Consider the following 21,074-nt stretch of genomic DNA (forward strand, 5'->3'; position numbering starts at 1 on the left):
TCTCCTGCACCAGGTGGGTGCTTGATGTGCTACAGTTTGTTGTTCTCTGTAGTAGGTTGAATGGTGGCCCCCTCAAAAGATAGGTCTACATCCCGACCCCCAGAACTTGTGGATGTGAACTTATTTGGAAAAAAGAGTCTTGGCAGGTGTAATTAACGTAAGGATTTGCAGATGAGATCATCCTGGATTATCCCGCTGGGCCAATCCAATGACAGGGGTCCTTACAAGACACAGAAGAGGAGACACACATCCACGGAAGAGGAGGCGGAGACTGGAGTGATGCAACCACAAGCCAAGAACACCTGGAACCACCGGAAGCCGGAAGAGGCAAGGGAGGATTCTCCTCAGAGCCTCTGAAGGGAACGCAGCCCTGCTGACTTCTTGGTTTTGGATTGCTGGCCTCCAGAACTGTGATGGAATCCGTTTCCGTGGTGGTAAGCCACCCAATGGGTGGCAGTTTGTTACGACGGCTGTAGGAAACTTACCCATCCTCGCAGGGTAGCTTCCTCACCGGTACTCTCCACTGAGACACCTTTTCCTCCGGCCACCGTGCCCGTGTTTTTCGGATAGAGGACCAGAAAGTGAATGCATGCCTCTTGGTGCAAGTGAGCACTTGGCCCCTCTCCGGCGGCCCTTCCTGCTGAGCCTCACTCACCTGGCTGTTGGCTCGTGAGTTCCCTTCCCTAGTACAAAGGGACAGGAGAGCGTCCCCTTGTCCTCTGCTGGGCTGGTGGGGGCCAGGCTGAAGGAAGGAGGGTGCGCTGTCGCGACAGCACACGGCACCTCTCAGGACGGCGCTGCCCCAGGAGCTTGTGGGCTGCCTGAGCGCCCAATGTGGACAGAGCCGTCCCTGTCCCTGTAGACCTCAGCTGGCCTCAGGGCATTTCCTCTCCATACCCACCCCTCCCCAGGGCATCTATTTATAGGTTTCTGCCAACTTAGGCTGGCTGGTATTCGTCTGTCCACATAAATATTTCACTCAGACCCTACTGTTATTTCCTGCCCATTCATAAGCCTAAGAATCCCTGTTCGTATTTTGAGTGGTTTGAGGCCATTCCAAATTCTCTTCTCCCACTGAAGCCTATTATGACTCCTGGAACACCTGTGCTGTCTGCGGCACTTTGTCATTCACTTGTGCCTTAGCTGTGTTCCGAGTGTCGGTCCTCACAGTGAGGCACTCCAGGCTGGCCGTGCCAGAGGGCGGGCACCAGGGCTGTCTTGATTGTTGCCGCGAGCTCAGTGCCAGGCCTCGGGCCCGACACTCAGGAGGTAACGTCGTGCTGAGAATGAATGGATGAACGATGGGCACTTGAAGGGGAGAAACATCAGTGACTCTGTTTTTGTTCTGTTAAGATAATTAGACTTAAGAACACTGGGTTGGCAGCTGTCACGTGTCTCTCAAATGAGGACACCGTCAAACCCAGTGCATTCTTAGTAAGAGACAAATAGGTGGTTAATTAATGCCTTAAATGTGTTTCCGCCTCTTCCTTTCAATAAATGAAGGGTGGAGGGTGATGGAACAGGTCCTCTGGGTTCCTCTGGAGGAGCGGTGAGGAAGTTTGGCAAAGCAATATTATAACTAGTTGTTGAAAGGGGTTGTGGCTTGGGCCAGTTACATTTTATTATGAATATTTGTAAATAGACATAGTGTGCTTGAATGATCTAATGACTAGGAAGAATAGCGCAGTAAATTCCCATCTAGATTTAAAACTCACATCTAGATTGAACAATCATTAACATTTAAAAAGGATCTGTGCGGTGTGTGGTAAAGCAGCTCCCTGACACTGTACATCTATAAGATCCAAGAACGTTTCTTATAGAGCCACAATACCACTATCAATTAGGTAATCGTAAGTAATCGTCATTTAAAATGTCATTACTGCCCTGTTCATATTCAGAATGCCTTGAGTATTCCCCAGATATCTTTTTACAATTGATTTGTTCAATCAGAATCCAAAGAATGCCCACAGGTTGTGTTTGGTTCCTGACCATGAGCAGTACACGCTCCCTTTTTTCCGTCTCTCCATTGGCTTGTTGAAGAGACCAGGTCAGTTCTGGATTTGTCCTCATGCTTGCTTGTGGTTTCCCTGGGCTGTTTCTTGAGGAAGGAAGGAGGCGGCAGTATTCAGGTTCACCGTTTTTCTCGTCGCTCCAATTGATTCCCACCCTGGTTTTTTGTTTTGTTTTGTTTTGTTTTATTTAATTTATTTATTTTTGGCTGCATTGGGTCATCGTTGCTGCACGCGGGCTTTCTCTAGTTGTGGCGAGCGGGGGCTACTCTTAGTTGAGGTGCACGGGCTTCTCATTGTGGTCGCTTCTCTTGCTGCGGAGCACGAGCTCTAGGCACACGGGCTAAGTAGTTGTGGCACACGGGCTCAGTAGTTGCGGCTCACGGGCTTAGTTGCTCCACAGCATGTGGGATCTTCCTGGACCAGGGCTGCATGTCCCCTGCATTGGCAGGTGGATTCTTAACCACTGTGCCACCAGGGAAGTCCCCCAACCTTGGTTATTGACGTTCTTATTTCTCACCGGAGATCTGCCTGGACCGGGCACCAAGGCCCCTCCCCAAGCCTGGGAGATCATCAGGTAGCTCGGGACCTTTTCCTGCTCTGCACTTTGAGAGCAGGCTTGTGCTTGTGTAAATATCAGGCCATTGCGGAACAAAGTAAGAAGTCCAAACAAAAGTAGCAAACGACATTGGAACATCTTCTAAATATTGGAGGAGTGAAGAGGCACAGGGAGATAAGAGGACTAGTTTCCGTTTGGGGCCAAGGTATGTTTGCTCTGCTTTGCTCAAGATTGTCTCGTCTTCTCAACTCGAGCCGGGCTTCTCTCTCCTGCCTGCAGGTGGGCAGAGGTCTCTATGTATCTAAACATGAGTAGCTCCGCTACTGCATTTAGTCCTTCCGTACACGCTGTGTGTAGACGCCACGGGTGGGGACCCGGCGCTTGGGATTCTGATGGCACTTCCTGACGTCACAGAGTCTACACAGAGCAACGCCCTCCCTGTCCCATAGAACCAGAATGTTTACTGGTCAGAATCTCTTTCAGGTTTAAAATGAGTTTTGCCATCTTTATCTTTCAACATAGTTTTGCAATCTGAAAAACTAGTTAAAAGTTACATATAGTTTTTTTAAAAAATTTACCATTTTAAAATGTGCAATTCAGTGGCATTCAGTACATTCGCAATATTATGCAGCCATCACCACCAGAACTTTTTCATCACCTCAGAAGGAAGCACTGTACCACGAAGTAGTCACTCCCCACTCTCCTTTCCCTGGTTCGTGGCCACCAGCGATCTGCCGTCTGTCTCTTTGGATTTGCCTTTTCTGGATATTTCATATAAATGGACTCATTCAACACGTGGCCTTTGGTGGAAGGCGTCTTTCCCTTAGCACAGTGCTTTAAAGGTTCATCCCTGTTGTAGCACGTATCAGACTGCGTTCCTTTTTGTGGCTGGATAATATTCCATTTTATGCATGTATAACACATTCTTTATCTATTCCATCAGTGGGTGGACGTTTGGGTTGTTTCAGTCTTTTGACTACTATGAGTAGTGCTGCTATGAACATTCATGTATAAATGTTTGCATGGACAGCTGTTTGTAATTCTTTGAGTGAAATTACTGGATCATGTGGTAATTTGTGTTTAATTTTTTGAGGAACAGCCAAGCTGACTTCCAGAATGACTGCGCCATTTTACATCCCCACCAGCAATGTGTGAGGGTTCCAGTTTCTCCACATCCTCACCAGCACTTACTATTTTCTGTTTATTTTTTTAAAAAATTCTAGCCATCCTAGAGGATATGAAATGGTTTCTTATTGCTGTTTTGACTTGCATTTGCCTGATGATTAGTGATGTTGAGCATCTTTTCATGTGCTCATTGGCCATTTATTTATCTTCTTTGGAAAAAGGTCTATTCACGTCCTTTGCCCATTTAAAGGGGATCCATGGTGGATAATTGCTAGGTTCAGTCATTACTTCCGTGGTTTCACGGTTTGAGCATGGTTTCTGGGAGACTAGTTTTGGGAGGTGTGTGTGTGTGTGCCTGCAAACACGCAAATGCTTGAAAAGATCTACTTATAAAATCAATTTTGTGGGCTTCCCTGGTGGCGCAGTGGTTGAGAATCTGCCTGCCAATGCAGGGGACACAGGTTCGAGCCCTGGTCTGGGAAGATCCCACATGCCGCGGAGCAACTAGGCCCGTGAGCCACAACTACTGAGCCTGCGCGTCTGGAGCCTGTGCTCCGCAACAAGAGAGGCCGCGATAGTGAGAGGCCCGCGCATCGCGATGAAGAGTGGCCCCCGCTTGCCGCAACTGGAGAAAGCCCTCGCACAGAAACAAAGACCCAACACAGCCATAAATAAATAAATTAATTAATTTTTTTAAAAAAATCAATTTTGTGTCTTAGGAGATAGATTTCAGATTGTGTCACCCCAGATCTCCTTTGTCCTAGAAGAAAGTACAACAGCAGATTCTCTAAGGATCTATATCTTTAAGCATAAACCTTTAGATTCTGGTTGTGTAGTTCAGGAAAAAATCCTTCACCGAGATAAATTCATTTGCATGTTTTTCGCTTTCATGTCAACGTCAGAAACTGCATTAAGTGATTTTGCCCTCTTATTTTCATCTACAGTAAGAAATAAAGTTTCACTCAGCCCTCTTCTGACCACTGCCCTTTTGAATCTGGCCAACCTGGAACCCTGCCCTCTCTCGGTGGATGATACAGCATGAACAAGGAGGGATTTATGAAAAATCTCTCGCTTTCAGTTCTTCTTTACTAAGTTTTAAATACATAGAATTTTCCCTTTTAACAGTTCTGGGGAGATCTCAAATGTTCTGACATATTTTTAGTTTAGGCTTTGCAATATGTTCTATGGGGAGGGCCAAGTCCCTTTTGGGTCGGTGGGGACCGTTTGTATCTTTCATTGTGTGAGACTAAAGTTGTGGAAAATCCCTACTGACATTTTCTTTCCTGCTCCAGTGTATTGTGCATAGATCTGCATACCTAGAAATTATCAGACCTACCTTGAGAGCTTAAAAAAATACGGTTTTCCTGGGTTTTAATCTCCATGGAGTCCAAGTCACCAGATCTGTTGTAGGACAGGAAATCTAAATCTAAACCCTGGGAGACAATGGGTGATATGAGTAAGTGACTGAATATGGGATTACACGACCTCGGTTTCGAATTTAGATACTTACTACTATAAGTTCCTTGGCTAGAAAATTTAATTCTGTTTCTCAGTTTCCTCAACTGTAAAGCGGAAAAAATAACATACACGCAGCTCGTTAGGGTGTTGCAAAAACCAAAACTGAGACCATGTGAACATGCCAAGTGAACCAAGTTTCACATAAGTAGTTTTACTGCAAGTGTGACTTTGTTTCCAAAGCACTGGTTTCTAATCATATGTTTGCCAGGATTGATTTAAGCAATTTTGAGTTACTTCTTGGGATATAAGAGAGATGGAGAGGGCCTGCTATAAGAAGAACTGTACTTGAGGGACTTTTCTCCAGAAAAGGAGTATCATCTTCATATAATTGGTACATCTTTGTTTGTATTTATTGCTATTTCATACAGGGTAGTAGACACATAGGGATTAGAACAAAATCTTTTATTTCTGTTGGCTGCGTGAGCAGATTGAGATAATTAGTCTCTGTGACAAATTAGTCTCTGTGATGGCCGCAGACACCCCCAACTTTCCTTTAGCAGCAAATTGAGTGTTCATTTGGAGAGTTGCCTGATTTTTAATTTACCTAAGGCAGAAGGAGTTCCTCTTTACCAAGTGATGGGAGTAGATCATAAGACTAAGCATTAGAAATTTCAGTAAGTGGCCAGTTACCTGTGTTCCTATAAAGGAAAGGAGGCACATTGGCATTTCCCAGATCATCACCGTTGACCTTGGAATTTATTTTTATCCTACCAGACTCCACTTGCCTCTCAATCTCACCTGGTAGACTGTCAAGGTTTGGGGCCCAGTGGGGAAGTGGGTTTGGTTTACAGTAGATACTCAGCAAACCCAGTGATACTTAGCAGGGAATCTTACTAGCTAGAACTAGCTATAATCCTCTGCAATGGTGGCCTGAAACCCAGGGCTGCAGTGCTTATTTACTTTTTTTTTTTTTTTTCAGGAAAAGAAGATTTTTCAGATCCCCTGGATGCATGCAGCTAGACACGGGTGGGATGTGGAAAAAGATGCACCGCTCTTTAGAAACTGGGCCATCCATACAGGTATTAACCCCGCATTGTTTATAGAGCCCAGCACTGTTGTTTTTTTTGTGGTTGTTTTCATGTCTTTAGGTATAAGTGACAAATTAAATTGCAAAATATTTAAAGTGTACATTGTTTTTTGGTGACAATGTTTAAGTTCTACTGTCTTGGCAAATTTCAGTTATACAGTAGACTGTTAGCTATCGTTTATTTTTATTTTTACTACATATATAAAATCTCCTGGCTTATGACTTCATGAAAATAGCTCTGATAAACCTGGGACTTGTTCCCAGGCACATCTAGGACACGTGGGGTACAGCCTGCATCACTCAGAAGTGATGCTCGGGCTTCCCTGGTGACGCAGTGGTTAAGAATCCACCTGCTAATGCAGGGGACACAGGTTTGAGCCCTGGTCCGGGAAGATCCCACATGCCACGGAGCAGCTAAGCCCGTGCACCACAAGTACTGAGCCTGCGCCCTAGAGCCCACGAGCCACAACTACTGAAGCCTGCACGCCTAGAGCCCGTGCTCTGCAACAAGAGAAGACACCGCAATGAGAAGCCTGTGCACCACAACGAAGAGTAGCCTGCACTCGCCGCAACTAGAGAAAGCCCGCGCCCAGCAACGAAGACCCAACGCAGCCATACATACATACGTACATAAATAAATAAATAAATAAATAAATTTATTTTTTTAAAAAAGGAGTGATGCTCAACCCTTTCCATAGAAAACTTAGTCCTTAAATTTCCTGTAAATGTGGTTTTCTGATGAAGTTCCCCAGGTGTGTACCAGGGGAATATAGAACTTATTTGTTTTGCATCGTATAAACTTGGGTCAAATTTATCTCCCCCAAAGGCAGTCAAGATTATATTTATTTGTAACAAAATTTAACTAGCGAGCTATTTGCAGGAACGGACTTTTACTTAATGTTTGAGAATCAGATGAAAAAGAGACCTTCCAGTTGCCTGTGCTTGTTGGTCTACTGGCCTCCTAGCTTTGTCTTTTCCTTACCTTGACGGTCCGTTCTTCTACCATTATAATTTTCTCTCAAGCTATTTCGTAGAGCCGGGATGACCAGGTTGTCCCAGTTTGCCTGGAACTGTCGGGTTTTAAAACAAAAATTCCTGCATCCCAAGGACCTTCTCAGCCCCAAGTAAACCAGGAGGTTTGCTCACTGTAGGTGTGGCCTAGAGTTAAAAGGGTTCTCTGTACTACCTGCCAGCAATCCTGTTTCCAGAAATTTTTACTCTAGAAGTAATTTTTCCCCTCTTTTTCTTAACCTGAATTCTTTCAACTATTTTGTTAGGAAAGCATCAACCGGGAGTAGATAAACCTGATCCCAAAACATGGAAGGCGAATTTTCGGTGCGCTATGAACTCTCTGCCTGACATTGAAGAGGTCAAGGATAAAAGCATAAAGAAAGGAAACAACGCCTTCAGAGTCTACCGAATGTTGCCTTTATCTGAACGACCTTCTAAGAAAGGTAGATAAAGATATTTACTGACTAAGACAACGGATCGCTTAATATACCTTACAGTGCCTTTGTGATTTCTTTATTTCCACATCTGTAGTCACAGCAAGGATACAACAACCCTTGTTCCCACTGTGGATGATAATTCTGCCCTTAACCTGGCCGGGGAAAATGACCCTCAGGGCCCCCAAAAGCAGTAAAAGAAGCATTTGGGATCTTGGCCATGTACAGATGAAAGCAATAAATTCATTGAGAGTTTGAGAAAGAATTTAACTTAGGGAAAATGTCTCTCTGGTCTTCATGAATTAATCCAGAACTATTTTTGTTGCCACAGGAAAGAAACCAAAGACAGAAAAAGAAGACAGAGTGAAGCACATCAAGGTAATCTTTGTTCGGAGAGGAGGCCAAAGTTGTGATCAGACTGATGATTCATATTCTGTCTCATAAAAATAAGTGATGTGATCTCTGTGAAGTATTTAATCTTGCTTCTTTTGCTGTTGTGTTTCATGTGCTTTACACGTCTCCTCTTTGGCATGTACCCACTTGTAGACTCAGGTACACACATCCCCTGCTTCATCCAACTTCCCTGAGCAATTTATGAATGAACTCACAAATCCATGCTGAGCTTGACAGTCTCAAGCCTCCATCTGGTCCCTGCAACTGTTGCCAGCATGTCACTTAGTTCCAGCTAAGCTCCAGCAACCAGCTACTATCTGATAATATTAAGTATATTTTCAGGCCATTAAATATTTTTAAAAGTATGTTAAATAGTATATACTTATATTAGAATGTATTACCTATATTTATGTGTATGTATTGTGTTGACCAACTTTTTGGCCAACCCAGTATGTATGTATGTATGTATGTATGTATGCAGATATTCCATGACAAGCCATTAGTCTGGGGACACAGATTTCTGTTCAAGCCCTCTATTCGTGTGGATCTCAATAGTTTTTTTCCTGCTCCACTATAGAACCAGCTTTCATAACTTCCAAAAGTTTTCCGTAGGGATGCGTTTGTGTGTGTGTGCTTTTCAGTGGGCTGTGTAGTCTGAAGTCCACTGCAGTGTGAGGGTCTTTGTGTGTAGATTAGGTGGCCCTTGTTCAATAGCCAGAGAACTGCCAAATATCCCATGCAAAATCGAGGGTGAGCTCCAGTTGCTAAGCAAAGAGCAGACACTACAGTCCAGACTGATAGACCATCAGAGAGAAGATGGTCTGTTTCACCGCGCCCTGTTTGCAGATGAAGAAACAGAGGCTCAAGAGAGTTGAGTGACATGGACCCAAGGGCAGTGGGACATGTGGCCAAGTTCACACGGTTATTTAGAACTGAACTTAAAAGAGATGCCAAGTATTCTGGTTTCTACTCTAGAATAACTCTTGAAGGAAAAACCAAATTGCCCAGACAGCACAATGTTTAAAAGCAAGCCACTTAGTCAAAATAATCGGAAAAAATACACTTCAGTTTGACTTGTGAAGGTAGAGGGAAAACTTAGGTAAATTGTTAAAGTTTCAGACACATTTACTCCTGCAATGGAAAATAAATTTTTTAGCTAGAGTGTTTTAGCAGTGAGACCTCCAGTTTCCACTTACAGTATTTTTAGTTGGTGACTTATTTTAAATATAGCATAGTATAGGCCTCATTTTGTTATAACTTTTTATTATGGAAAAACTTGATACACAGGAAGGAGGCAAGTGAGTCAAACGTACTTCGTAGACCATCACCCCGATTTCAGCATTAATCAGCTTGTGGCCATTTTATTTCATTAGTACTTCCCTCCACTTCCATACATCCAATATGAAACTGCAGATGTTCAACCATTTTTGACTTACAAAAACAATTTCATATGGTTCAGCCCAAAATTTTAAAGCAGATTCCAAACACCTTATTTCTTTCATGACTATGTCAGTATATATCTTTAAAAGATAAACACTCTTTAGAAATAACACAGTATCATTATTGCATCTGAAAAAATTAACAGTAGCTCCTCAAAAACATCAAATATCCACTCAGTGTTCAAATTTCCAATTTATCTCATAAGTGTCATAATTTTGATACAGTCTGTTTACTTGAATCAAGATCCGTATAAGGTCCACATGTTGTGATTTTTGGATATGTCTCAAGTTTTTGTAACCTATGGGTTTCCCCTAAATTACTTTAAAAAAATTTATTTTTTTCTTGCAATGAAAAAACCCTGTTATTTGTTGTATCAAGTTCCCCACAGTTTGGATTTTTTTAGGGTCTACATTCTGATTATTGTTGTTTAGTCAGAAAAGTGTAACTTCCACAAATATGTGATTTTGAAGAATCTGCTATAATCTTAAGTTCAGCTATATCATATTTGCTACTAGTTTCACAGCATCTAGCTCAGTGTCTGGTACAGAACAGATAATTAATACATATTTGATCACTGAATAGATGAATGAGTATTTGTTGACTAAATAGATGCATAAATAAATGTAATATGTGGGGGGGTTAGAATGCAGATTTAATTTCACAATCTCAGTTCATGGAGAAATGAAAATGGAGTAACAGAGGTTCACTTTTCAGCCAGCTTTGCTCAAACATAACCACCGGACCTCACTGAATATCAGATGCCAGCGATTGGAAGATGCACCATTATTTTATGTTATCTGCAAGCAAGAAAAAACCGCTTGCAGTGAAATCATGACACAGAATTGATTAGAAGGCACGTCGCATTTCAGGGGTGTGGAAATGTGAGGAACGTGCACCTTAGAATTGATGACACATGGTGTTCTTGTAAGTAAAGGACATCTGCAGTCATATCACCACCAATGGCAGTGTCTTCCACATGGCCAGGCCCCGCACTGACCCAGGGAAGCAAGTGAGAGATTTTCTCTCAGGTGCCGCCACGTGGGTCCCAGCAGAGAGTACAGTGAGAAATCCTCCTGTGATGTAGATATGGTCAGTATCCGAAACACGGCCCTCATAGAGACATTGTTCCTTCAGCAGAAGGCAGGTGATTCGTCGGAAATAAGAGCAGCCTAACTTTTGAATTTAAACGTACTCGCATCTGTCCTATGACGAAGCCTCGGAACGTGGATAAGGCGAGCGGGCTCCCCAAGTTCTGTGGTTCGTGACTGCATAGTGTGAATGTTTCTGTGGAGTGGTCCAAAGTTAATTCTCTAGGTTGTCTGGAATTATATATATACAGGACCTTATCCTTACTGAGCTATTAATACATTACTTTTTATTGTTTGTCAAACACCTAAGCTCTGAGTTTTCTGTTCTGTGCATATATATATATATATATATATATATATATATGCAATTGGATAGACTAGGTTGGTTTCTTCCGCAGAGAAAATTTGTCTTGTATGTAGGAACTAGGTATGAAAATTTGCTGTTAAAACAAGCTCTTCCCAATCTTCCTTTAATTCAAGTTGAATTTTTTTAAGATACCTGAAGAAATCCTAATCTTTTTTTTTTTATTAATTTTTTTTTATTGGAGTAGAGTTGATCAAGTTGAAGTTTTAACTAGCAAAGGACGTTTAGAACATGCAGGCCCACTGTCAGAACATTTCTTGGGCTATTCAGGCAATTTATCTCCGTGCTCTTTGTTTCCTCCCTAAATAGCTTCCCTGAGACCCAAGGCTCATTGACCATGTAATATGTGCAGAAATGCTGCCCCTGTATCCCCTGATGTTCTCTTTGGGAGTATTTGCTGTGCACTCAGTGAGCCATCTTTTACTTGAACTAAGCCCTGCCTGCGTGGAGGTAACTGGCTGTCTAAGGAAATAAGAGTAAGAAACACAGTAGTGAGCGGTACGAGATGGGACATCATCAGGGCATATTGGTGTTTCAGAAAATGTCACAAGGCCGAGATCAGTAAGGAAAGAGGTGGATAAAACCGCGAGGTGGTAGCTGACATTTTGGAGCCCCTACCCGGTTCTCAGCTCTGATTATTATCTCATTTAGTTCTTCCTGTGATGGGCAGGTTTTCTCTCTCGCATATGTGGGAATGGAGGCACAAAGACGTTGAGTAATTTTCCCAGAGTTGCTCCACTTTATGGAATTGGAATTTGATTCCAGGTTAGTCCAACCTCAGAACCTGTGCTCTTTCACGGCCCTCAGTGCCTCTCAGCCTCTCGGAAGCTGTGGGCTCTGATCCAGGCCTTGGGGGACTCTCCCGTATATTGGTGGACACTCCCCAGCACCAGATCATACTTGAAGCCTTGGAGATCAGAGCTGCTGTTTGGTCTTCGCTGGATGAGTCAGGACACCGGCTTCATTAGAGCCGGAGCCTGAGTGAGGGTACAAGGGGAAACAAAGGCATGTAGGTAGGAAGGATTCGGAATTAATACTTCCTGCCTCAGAGGATTGTTTGCAGAGGACATATGCATGCTTCGAAACTGTGAAGTGCTTCCAGATTAAAACATTGGTGTGATGATGGAAAACATAATCAGGGACTGTCTCTAATGTCACTTGGTAAAGACTAGGACTGGTCTGTATTAGTTCTGAGTGCAGGCCTCTGGGTGGAAGTTACAGAAAAGCAGGTATTGGCTGAGCAGAACTTTCTAATAGAGCTCTCACCGCCAACAGTGACTTGAGCTGGATACGAAACAATATGCTCCCTGCCACTGTCCAAAGACAGGCTGAATGACCGACCACCCGTCAGGGCTGATACTGGAGTGATCCTTCCATGGGTTGCAAGGGGTCTTCAGTTTTTAAGCCTCACGCCGGCAACCCACCTGAACTTTCAAGAGATGAAATCAGAGCTGCCCTGGAGGGAGCAGGTGAGGGGCCTGCCCTGCCCGCTCTGGTGCCTCCCTCTCCTCCTGGTGGCTCTTGAGAGGACTGCTCAGAGCACAGTCTGCAAACTGGTTGGCTGAATAACCTCCGTGGATGCTTTTGTGAGATAAGGCAGTTGAACTCCCTGGGGAGGATCTGGAGCATGGAGGAGTTGATATTTAAGGGAGGCTTTTCTCACCGTGATGGGAAGCAGCAGATGGGGGGAGAGACTGCGGTAGAGAGTTTAGATGAAGATGGTGGCAGTTGGAATGGAGAGGAGGAGACATTTCTCTGGAAGAGGAGGTGGAGGAGGAAGCCAGGTGTGGATCCAAGAGGTGGCCCTGACTTCTCAAGCTTCCTGGAGGGGATGTTGGGAGCGGAGCATGTTTTGTGGAGAAGAGGGTGAGTTTAACTGTGGACGTGATGGGCTAGAAAGGGCAGAGGGCCCTCTAAAGCAGACACCAGGTGGACAGTTGGATCTGACAGGCACCGAGCTCGGGTGAGTGTTGGAGGCCAGGTGTGTGGTCATTTGCCCAAGAACGATGTTGGAGGCCGTGGGAACAGATGCCTTCTCCAAGAGGGAAGCTACATGAGATGAACACGGAGACCCAAGGAGAAGACGAGGAGAAAAGCCAGCCAAAGAAAGAAGTCTAAGGGGAAGTTACAGTGGGAGCAGCGAGGAAGAGATTGAAGACGGCCTAGTTCCAAGGGAGGAAGGTGTTCCCAGGGCTAGGCAGGAGGCCGCAGCCTGTTTCAGTCGCACTCCTGTTCTTAGTGGCCTTGGGGCCTCTGAGGTATAGAGTGTGCAGTTCCCCAGGCCAACTTTGACTTTCATGAAGCCCAGCTGTCAGCCTGAGATTTTTGTTGGTAGAGAGACCTAGAGATGCCCTTAAATATTTGGCTTTGAGGAGACTGGCTTTGCACAGATGAATTAGGGCATTTCTGGAGGTTGGGGATGGGAAATGGTCTCACGGCAATTATGTTTGGCCTCAAAGGAGGGAACATCTAGACAAGGGCTGTGGCACAAGGATGAGACAGAATGAGTGGCCTTGGTTGTCCTCTGTTCGGCCCACCCCCAAGCCCCTCCAGCAAGCATGGCTTTGAGACCAACCAAAGGAATATTATTTTCGTGGTCTAAGGAAGGCTGCCCTGCCTCTGCCCCTGAACGCTCTCTTGTGCTGGTTTGCTTTTGCCTAAAGTCCCTTAAACTGTAGAACAAACCTTGGATTCTATAATGAGAAGAAAGGTTCTTGGGCATAAATATTTGGCAGAGTTAATAGATCATGGAGCGGTCTGAACCCAAGCACAATCTGTTTTTTGGTTTTCTTTGGGGCAGGGTGATTTACAGGAGAGCCTATATCTAAAGTAAGAAAGGGAACAGAAAGAGGAAGCTAGTTCAGGATTCACCAGGCCAGGTCATGGTACAGCCAGGCGGGGGACAGGGCAGGAGTGGGCATCACAGAGGAGGAGGAGATGCTGTGGGCAAAGGCCGTTCGTGACCTGCAGGATCTCTGTACATGTTCCGTAGAGAAATGTTCACCCATTTTCTTAATTTGGGTTCCTTGCTTTTTTTTTAAAAAAAATACATAGTTTAAGTTTCGATCTTCTTATTCTAGTCATTTCAAAAATTTCAGCTGAGTGTAGTGAAGATCCCTGTTTTTCTGCACCCTGGATGGAGTCCTTTCAGGGAGGTGCTGGCTACATTTCACTATACAATCTGCTATATTGTCCTTCTAAAACCAGTGAGAAGGTTTGCACGGAAGACTTGGAGATCGGCAGGTTATTTTGGAAGTGGGGATGGGAGGAAGTAAAACAACGTTCAAAGTAGTCCAACTCAGTCTCCATTGGTAGAGTATTCTGTTTCGTTACAGAAGGAGTGCAAGAGGCAAGGTGGGGATGTGGGGAGTAGAACAATGTTGAAAATAGTTCAGTCTCAATCTCCATTGGAATTAGTACAGGATCCAGGGGTTTATTAAGACAGAAACTACTGGAATTGGACCATGTTGCCTGACCAAAGATGTGAGTTCAGTTCCTGTATCTCCTCAGAGTAAAAGCAGTGTGATCTTGGAAAACTAATTTCGTCTGTGAGTCATAGTTTTCTCAAGTGTAGTGTGATAGAAGTATCACTTGCCACTAATTACACTGTAGATCATGTGAAACTCTTTGAAGTCTCCAACTGAGAAATCAGAATAATTTAGGTTTTTAAATATATGCAAGTCTGACTGCCTCATTACCTTTATAAGAAGCCTAGAAGCAGAATGAGTGAATAATAACTTGGCAACAAAAGAAACCCATGAAAACGAGCAGTTCTTTCCATAATTCCTTAAAATGTTCTTAGTTCCTTTTGGGGAATTGAAGAGGTGGAAGGGGAAGAAGATGACACGTGGGGCATGATGGTGGGGAGGTGGGAAGGGGGCCGTTGAGGAAGCCAGGGAGAAGGATGCCATCAGAAAGGTGGAGAAACAGATAGATTTTGTTGCCAAGGGGGGAGAGTACAGGCCTTCCTGTTGGATGTCAGAGTGTGGGGTTGAGGGAAAGAGACTTGCGGAAAGGTCACTGGATTTGGGATAGTAGAGTTTTATTGGTGACCTTAGATAATAGTGAGTGCTTATTTAATAATAGGTGCCAGGTGCATATTTATCTCATTTAATCTTCCCATTATCCCTATGACGTGGGTCCTATTACTGTCCTCAGTTTACAGCTGTCCGCAGCATCCTAAGAGACCGCTAAAGAGGCTGAAGTCCTATAACTAGAGGAAGACTTGGACCCCAGGCTCATGTGACTCCAAAGCCAGGCTGTCTCACCACCCCTACCCCAGGAGCTGGGAGTTTGATTCCACAAGTGGAGTGGCAGCCAGACTGCAGGCTTCACGGTGGTGCAGTGAGGAGGTGATGGTGGGAAGGCAGGTGCACAGTCAGGAGTTTGCCTCTAAAGGAAGAGAAAGGTGGTGACTCAAGTCACAGGCAAGGGAGTTTCTTCCCAGAAAGGATAAACTCTTTGGAATTTGTAAAAGAGATGCTGCAGGAGAAAGGGATAAACATTCTGCCCAGTGGGGCTGTCCTGGGCTTTCCTGGATTCAACCTTTGGTACATCTGGTCAACCCTGCCATGTGTGATTTTTGTTTGTTTGTTTGTTTTTTTGAGAACTGAGCTATACAGTGAGGTGATATCTTTGAAGCCATGGTTATCATGGCGGGAATTTGCCAGGTGGGATTGGGAGGAAGGGGGTGATTTCCCCCTCCTTCCCTAGGTGGCTTCCCTAAGATTTGGGGGGTTCATCATTGGTTCCAACAAGCACATAAATTGAAAAGAACACCTGCATGCCTTGGAGCATCCACTCTAAATTTTTCAAAGCACAGTCATATCCACCTCACATGATCTTCTGCTCCTGTCTTCTATTCTTTCCACCCCTCCACCCTCCTCTCCAGTTTGGTCTCCCCAGGAGTTGTCACGTGTGGCTTTTTTTGTCTGATTCTGTTGCTGTCATAGACGCCAGTGTAATCTCCCCTTGAGGAGAAGCTCTCTCATCAAAACGCTGAAAGTCAGTCTGTACTCCAGCGCTGGCTCTCCCAGAGCTGTTGGCGCGTTCAGAGGTTGGAGGGCTCTGGTGCACTTGAATAAAGCAGAATTGAGAGCCAAGCTTAGGGAGAGGAGTTTGTTCTCCTAGTTTCATTAATATGAATGTGTAGCCTCTTGGGCTGCATGGGCATTCGGAAGGCATGCCTGTGGAGCCGTGGGTGTGGGCTGTTTCACTGGACTCGACGGGGTGGCGGAGGCTTTGGCTATGAGCCTGGCCCGTGTGACTGGCCACCTGCCCCCCGACCCTGGGGCAGGATGCTCATGTGGCCAGAATCCAGAGCAAACCCTATCCAAGAAGAATTCATCCACCACGTCCTCTGGATTTCGTCCTTGGGCTGATAGTTGAGGCAGAGCTTTTCCTCCAAAGTTATAAAAGAGGTGGCAGGATTCCTCCCTTAGAGAGAAAGCCAGGAGCTGAGTCTTACACGCACCCCTCCCTCAGAGAAGGATGAGTTGGGATCTCGGCAGCAAAGTGCTTTACGTAGGTGGTAACACAGCTCCGCTTAACCCCAGGGCTACCTTGTGCAGGGGTAAGCATTTCAGGAGGGCAAGCCAGGTGCACGGATACCGTCTCCTCCAAGGAAAAGGAAAGAAAGGGAACCCTTGGCGAGACACTCTACGCAGAAATGTGCTTCTTAAGCTCCAGGCTGATTTAAAACACGTAGGGAATGCGTTTGGGAGACGAACATGACCTTGGCATTAAAGAAAGTGGACAGAGGGTAGAATTTAAGCTAAGCACAGGGAGGGAAAAGGAAGTGTTCTCAATTCTTTTTTCTTTTCTTCTTCCTAGCAAGAACCAGTTGAGTCATCTTTGGGGCTTAGTAATGGAGTAAGTGATCTTTCTCCTGAGTATGCGGCCCTGACTTCAGCTATAAAAAATGAAGTGGATAGTACGGTGAACATCATAGGTAAACTGTTTTGACATCTCATTTTTTTATACACACGAGTAGCTCCCTGGGGTCGAGAATTTGTAAAACGTGATTTGAAATAACATAGTCAGCGGGAGGAGGTCTTGGAACCATTTCAAAATGCAAGTTCAGGCCCCCAGATTTCAGGGCTGAAGAATAAAGGCCTTTGAGGATCAGATAAAGGAACTGAGGCAGGTCCGCCTCAAAAAAATAGGTAGATGAGATGGGGATGTTCCCCCCAGCGGCTAAGGATTAGCGGTTCTCAATCTTTCAATAATTGGTCACGTGGACAAAAGTGTGACTTATTTAACCTGGGAACAAGGAGGGGGGAGACTGTCCCCATGAGTCCTTTCAGAATCTGCTCCATGATGGGCCTGCCACAGAGGTGGTGCTCATCTCACAGATGGGGAAACAGAGGCCCGTGGCCAGAGGGCACACACTGTGATCCCACAAAGAGTGTTGAGTGCCTTCTGTATACCAGACGTAGCGCTGTGAGCCAGAAATAGGTTGGGGAGCAAGGCGGGCCCAATCCCTAGTTTCATGGAAGAAGACACATAATAAACAAATAAAAACTGCACGTAACAACAGCATTACCGTCTGTGATAAATGTGCCAGAGGAAAGGAGTGGAGAGATGAGATGACGCCAGTGGGTGAGGACCTGCAGCGTGGGTCCCGACGCAGGAACGCGCTTGGAGGACTAGAGGGAAGGCCAGTGCTCCTGGGGAGGGTGCGTGAGGCCCCTCGGAAGGGAGGCGGGGCGGGCTCACGGGGACCTTTGAAGACCCCGGGAAGGAGGTTGGGTTTTATCCCCAGACTGCTGGAGGGTGTGGGTTTTGTTTTGGTTTTTTTTTTTAAGTTTTTAAAAATTGAAGTATAGCAGATAGTAAAGTGCCCAAATGTTTTACTTACACACGCCATGGAAACACCACCCCTGGAGGCTTTTCAGCAGGTGGGTGACAAGTGTGAATTACATCTCACTAAAGTCCCGCTGGGGTGCTGCCAGCACGGATGGTAGGGACTCTGCAAGAGTGGAGGAGGCCCAGGCCTGACCTTGTGTTCTGACGCCAGCCCTGGAATCCAGAACCTCAGCTTCTTTGCCCTCAGTACCTTTTGGTTCATTACATTTTGTTCCATTTTGTAAACAATTAGGGCTTCTGATGCTGGTAAGAACAGGAAACATCCTGTTGCAAGAGCGGGTCTCACATCTGACGACCTTCGTGTGTGGGTTCTCAGCTGAGCAGGGACAGGAGGCCATGGCCGCTGCCCTTTCCCCTGGGCTTTGTCTGGAGTTTGGAAGTCGAATCACATGTGCAGGGTCTCCCTTGCACGTTGAGGTCTCCAGCAGCATGCAGCGTGAAGGAAGAATGAAGCCTGGGTTGAGACTCAGCACGTGCTGTATCTCATGTCGGGATGGCCTTGCCGTCCTCGCGGGGCTCACGTCTGAATGGGGCACTTTTGCATAGAGACAGATGGCCCCACAGTCATCTTGAGCCGCGCAAACTCTCAGAGAGAGAGAGCATCTTTCTCACTTCCCCTCTGGAGTGAGGCCGCTCGCCTGACCGGAAGCCCTGCTCTCCTCCCTCCTGGGCCCTTTTTTCCACGGCTGAGAGCTGCTTCCCCAGCACCTGGGTTTTTTGTCATCCCTTTCTCAGCAGGCTGTCCTCGGAAAGCCTCTGCCCACTGAGACCTTTTTAAAAAGGAAGATATTTGCCAGTCTCCCAGGCACGCTTTCTTAAGATTCAGCTTATTTCGAGGCAGCTGGTTGACTTTTGGAGCTCCCCTTCATTAAGGAGGTGAATTCAGCCTCAGATAAAATGCCAAACAAAAACCAGAATTGGACCAGTTTTCTTTACCTTTTTTTTTTTTTAACATTTTGGTTGAGCCTTCAGTATGTAAATTCTCTGCCAGGTCAATTGTTCATTGCCCTTATGGTACGATTGGTGCTACACGGTGTTGGTACTAATTTAATGAGTCACTATCCTGGGGCAAAGACGAAGGCCAGGTTTGGTTAGAGAGTCACCTACTGGATTAAATGATTCTCTTCCTAACAATAAAATCATAATGGATGGCAGTAAAATGAGTTTGAATATCTCTTTGTAATTAGTCAGTGACCCTTGTGAAGGTATGTAATGATAAATGAAGTAGATCCATGCAAGTATTTTAAAGAAGTGGGTAATTTGTGATTATTGCTAACAGTAGCACTAGCTCAGATTTTAAACCCTTCGCAGAGCTTTGTCTACACTCTCCCAAGTGACCAGTAATTAGCCATCCCAGCCTCTGCGATGTGTGGACCGAGATGAGAAGCACAGGGGTTCTGATTCCAAGGCCGCTGTGGCATTTGAGAGATTCTCTTTCGGGCTCTCTTTACTTTTTAAAAAATGCTTTATTTAAAAACGAAACCGTTTCTTGCTTTCCATTCATTTGTTTCTAAACCCAGAGTTCCGGCCAGTTTTGTATCCAGGCACCAACATGAAAACCTCAAGATGTTTTCATTCTACTCTTATAAGCCCATGTTTATAAGATTAAAAATGGGAGCTGAAACGAGTCCTTACTATGAGAGCATTTTTCTCGTTGTCAGTAGGCTCTGTCACTAGGGAAATAGATTGAGAATCAATATCTTAATCCCGTGGAGGCCAGCCACCTAGTACATTTTTATTCTGGAGGGAGGGGTGCTGTTTGGTAAGTGAATCCAGTAAGGGGGTAAAGCACGAAATGTACTGTTATCCTGACAGATGAACTCCTGCTGGATTGCTGCTGTGTTTTACTTTTATTTCTGCGGCAAATCATGGCAGGAAAACACACACACACGCGCACGAGTGTGCACACGCTCATGGTCAGTGGGCAGTGTCCTGCTCTTGCCTTCTTGTCCGGAACGGCTGAATGTACGTCCAGATTTAGCAGGCTGTGCACTCCAAGCAGGAGGGCAGCATCTCACTACTTAAACCAGGTCTTTTCACGTTTCATCTCTCCCTCCTGTTTAAATGCACAGGTCAGCACCTCCAAAGATCTTTCCTGCTATCCCTTTAAGGGGAGGGAGAAAAAGACTCATTTTTATTTTTACTTTTCTTTCACATTGAATTATTTTGTGTGTGCGGCAACTTCTGTTTTTAGGAAGCGGAAGAAGCCAGCAACATGTTGGATGGTTCTGATAATACCCTGCTGGCCTCTTGCCCAGGTCAGCAGGGCCTCTGCTGAGCTGTACTGAAATCACCTCCAGGCCAGTGTGAGAAGTTAGCAGGTGCGGACATTCTTTCTCCCTGGCCTAGGCGGAGCTTCATAACCCCATTGTGTTTCTTGATAAAAGGTAACCCCACCCTTCAAGAAAACAAAGATTGCTGTGAAATGAGGGAGGCTATTCATGACCCTGAAGTAAATCAAGCTGGCCTTAGGTGACTAGACATAGACAATTAGGAAATAATGTAATTTGAATTCTGTCGATTTTGGTGGCCCAAAATGCACCTTCTAGGGTGTACCTTTTTTTGGTAGTTGCTTCCAAATTTGACCAACTTTATCTAAAGTAAACCTTGAGTAGCTTTTTTTCAGCCAAGCTTAGAAACTTGAATATCGACAGGAGCAGAACAACAACAAAAAAGTTAAAAAAAAAAAAAAAAAGGAGCAAAACAGATTCACAACTAAGAGACCAAACTTAGGGTGCCCCCAGGGCCTCACGGTTATAACTCAAGCCTGGCAGCCTCTGGTACCAGAATTCATAATGACTTGAGGATGGCCCAAGGTGACGCCAGGCTGTAGAACTGTCTTCAACTTTTCCAGATCCTTTGTTCCCTGTTTTGTTTGTTTGCTTTTGTTTTTTGCCATTTTCTCTGGTGCTTAAGATATGAAAAATTTCCATCTACAAGATAAAAAGTAGATTTGGGGTGGTTCTTTAGATGGAAGGCACCCCTCTTGAGAAGGAGCGAGTGAAGGCTTTCCATGCTGGTTCATCCCTCAGGAGCGGGGGCCAGCGACAAGGCATCCAGTTTTATCAGGACCCCTAGAAAACTCTTAGCAGTAGGAAAGTCCGTGTGAGGTGTGAACCCAGGTCTCACAGTAAACCCAGACGCAACCGATAATACATCTTGTTTTTCTTCGGTGAACTGGACCTTGGAAAAGCCAAGGTCACAGAGGTGAGGCTGCATGGGTTGTGCCCTTGGTCACC

General features: G+C 45.1%; 1 protein-coding gene across 3 annotated transcripts in view; it reads left to right on the forward strand.

Annotated features, from left to right (window-relative positions):
* IRF2 (interferon regulatory factor 2) overlaps positions 1-21,074 on the forward strand; it is an 85,230-nt gene that overhangs the window by 47,466 nt on the left and 16,690 nt on the right. For all 3 annotated transcript variants that reach the window (XM_057537279.1, XM_007177856.3, XM_007177857.2), the window contains 4 exons: positions 6,131-6,230; positions 7,516-7,692; positions 8,015-8,061; positions 16,801-16,918. In XM_057537279.1, coding sequence (XP_057393262.1) covers positions 6,131-6,230; positions 7,516-7,692; positions 8,015-8,061; positions 16,801-16,918 — 442 coding nt within the window. The remainder of the gene's footprint in view (positions 1-6,130; positions 6,231-7,515; positions 7,693-8,014; positions 8,062-16,800; positions 16,919-21,074) is intronic.

The sequence above is a fragment of the Balaenoptera acutorostrata genome, chromosome 21, assembly GCF_949987535.1.
Source record: "Balaenoptera acutorostrata chromosome 21, mBalAcu1.1, whole genome shotgun sequence".
Taxonomy (NCBI): domain Eukaryota; kingdom Metazoa; phylum Chordata; class Mammalia; order Artiodactyla; family Balaenopteridae; genus Balaenoptera; species Balaenoptera acutorostrata.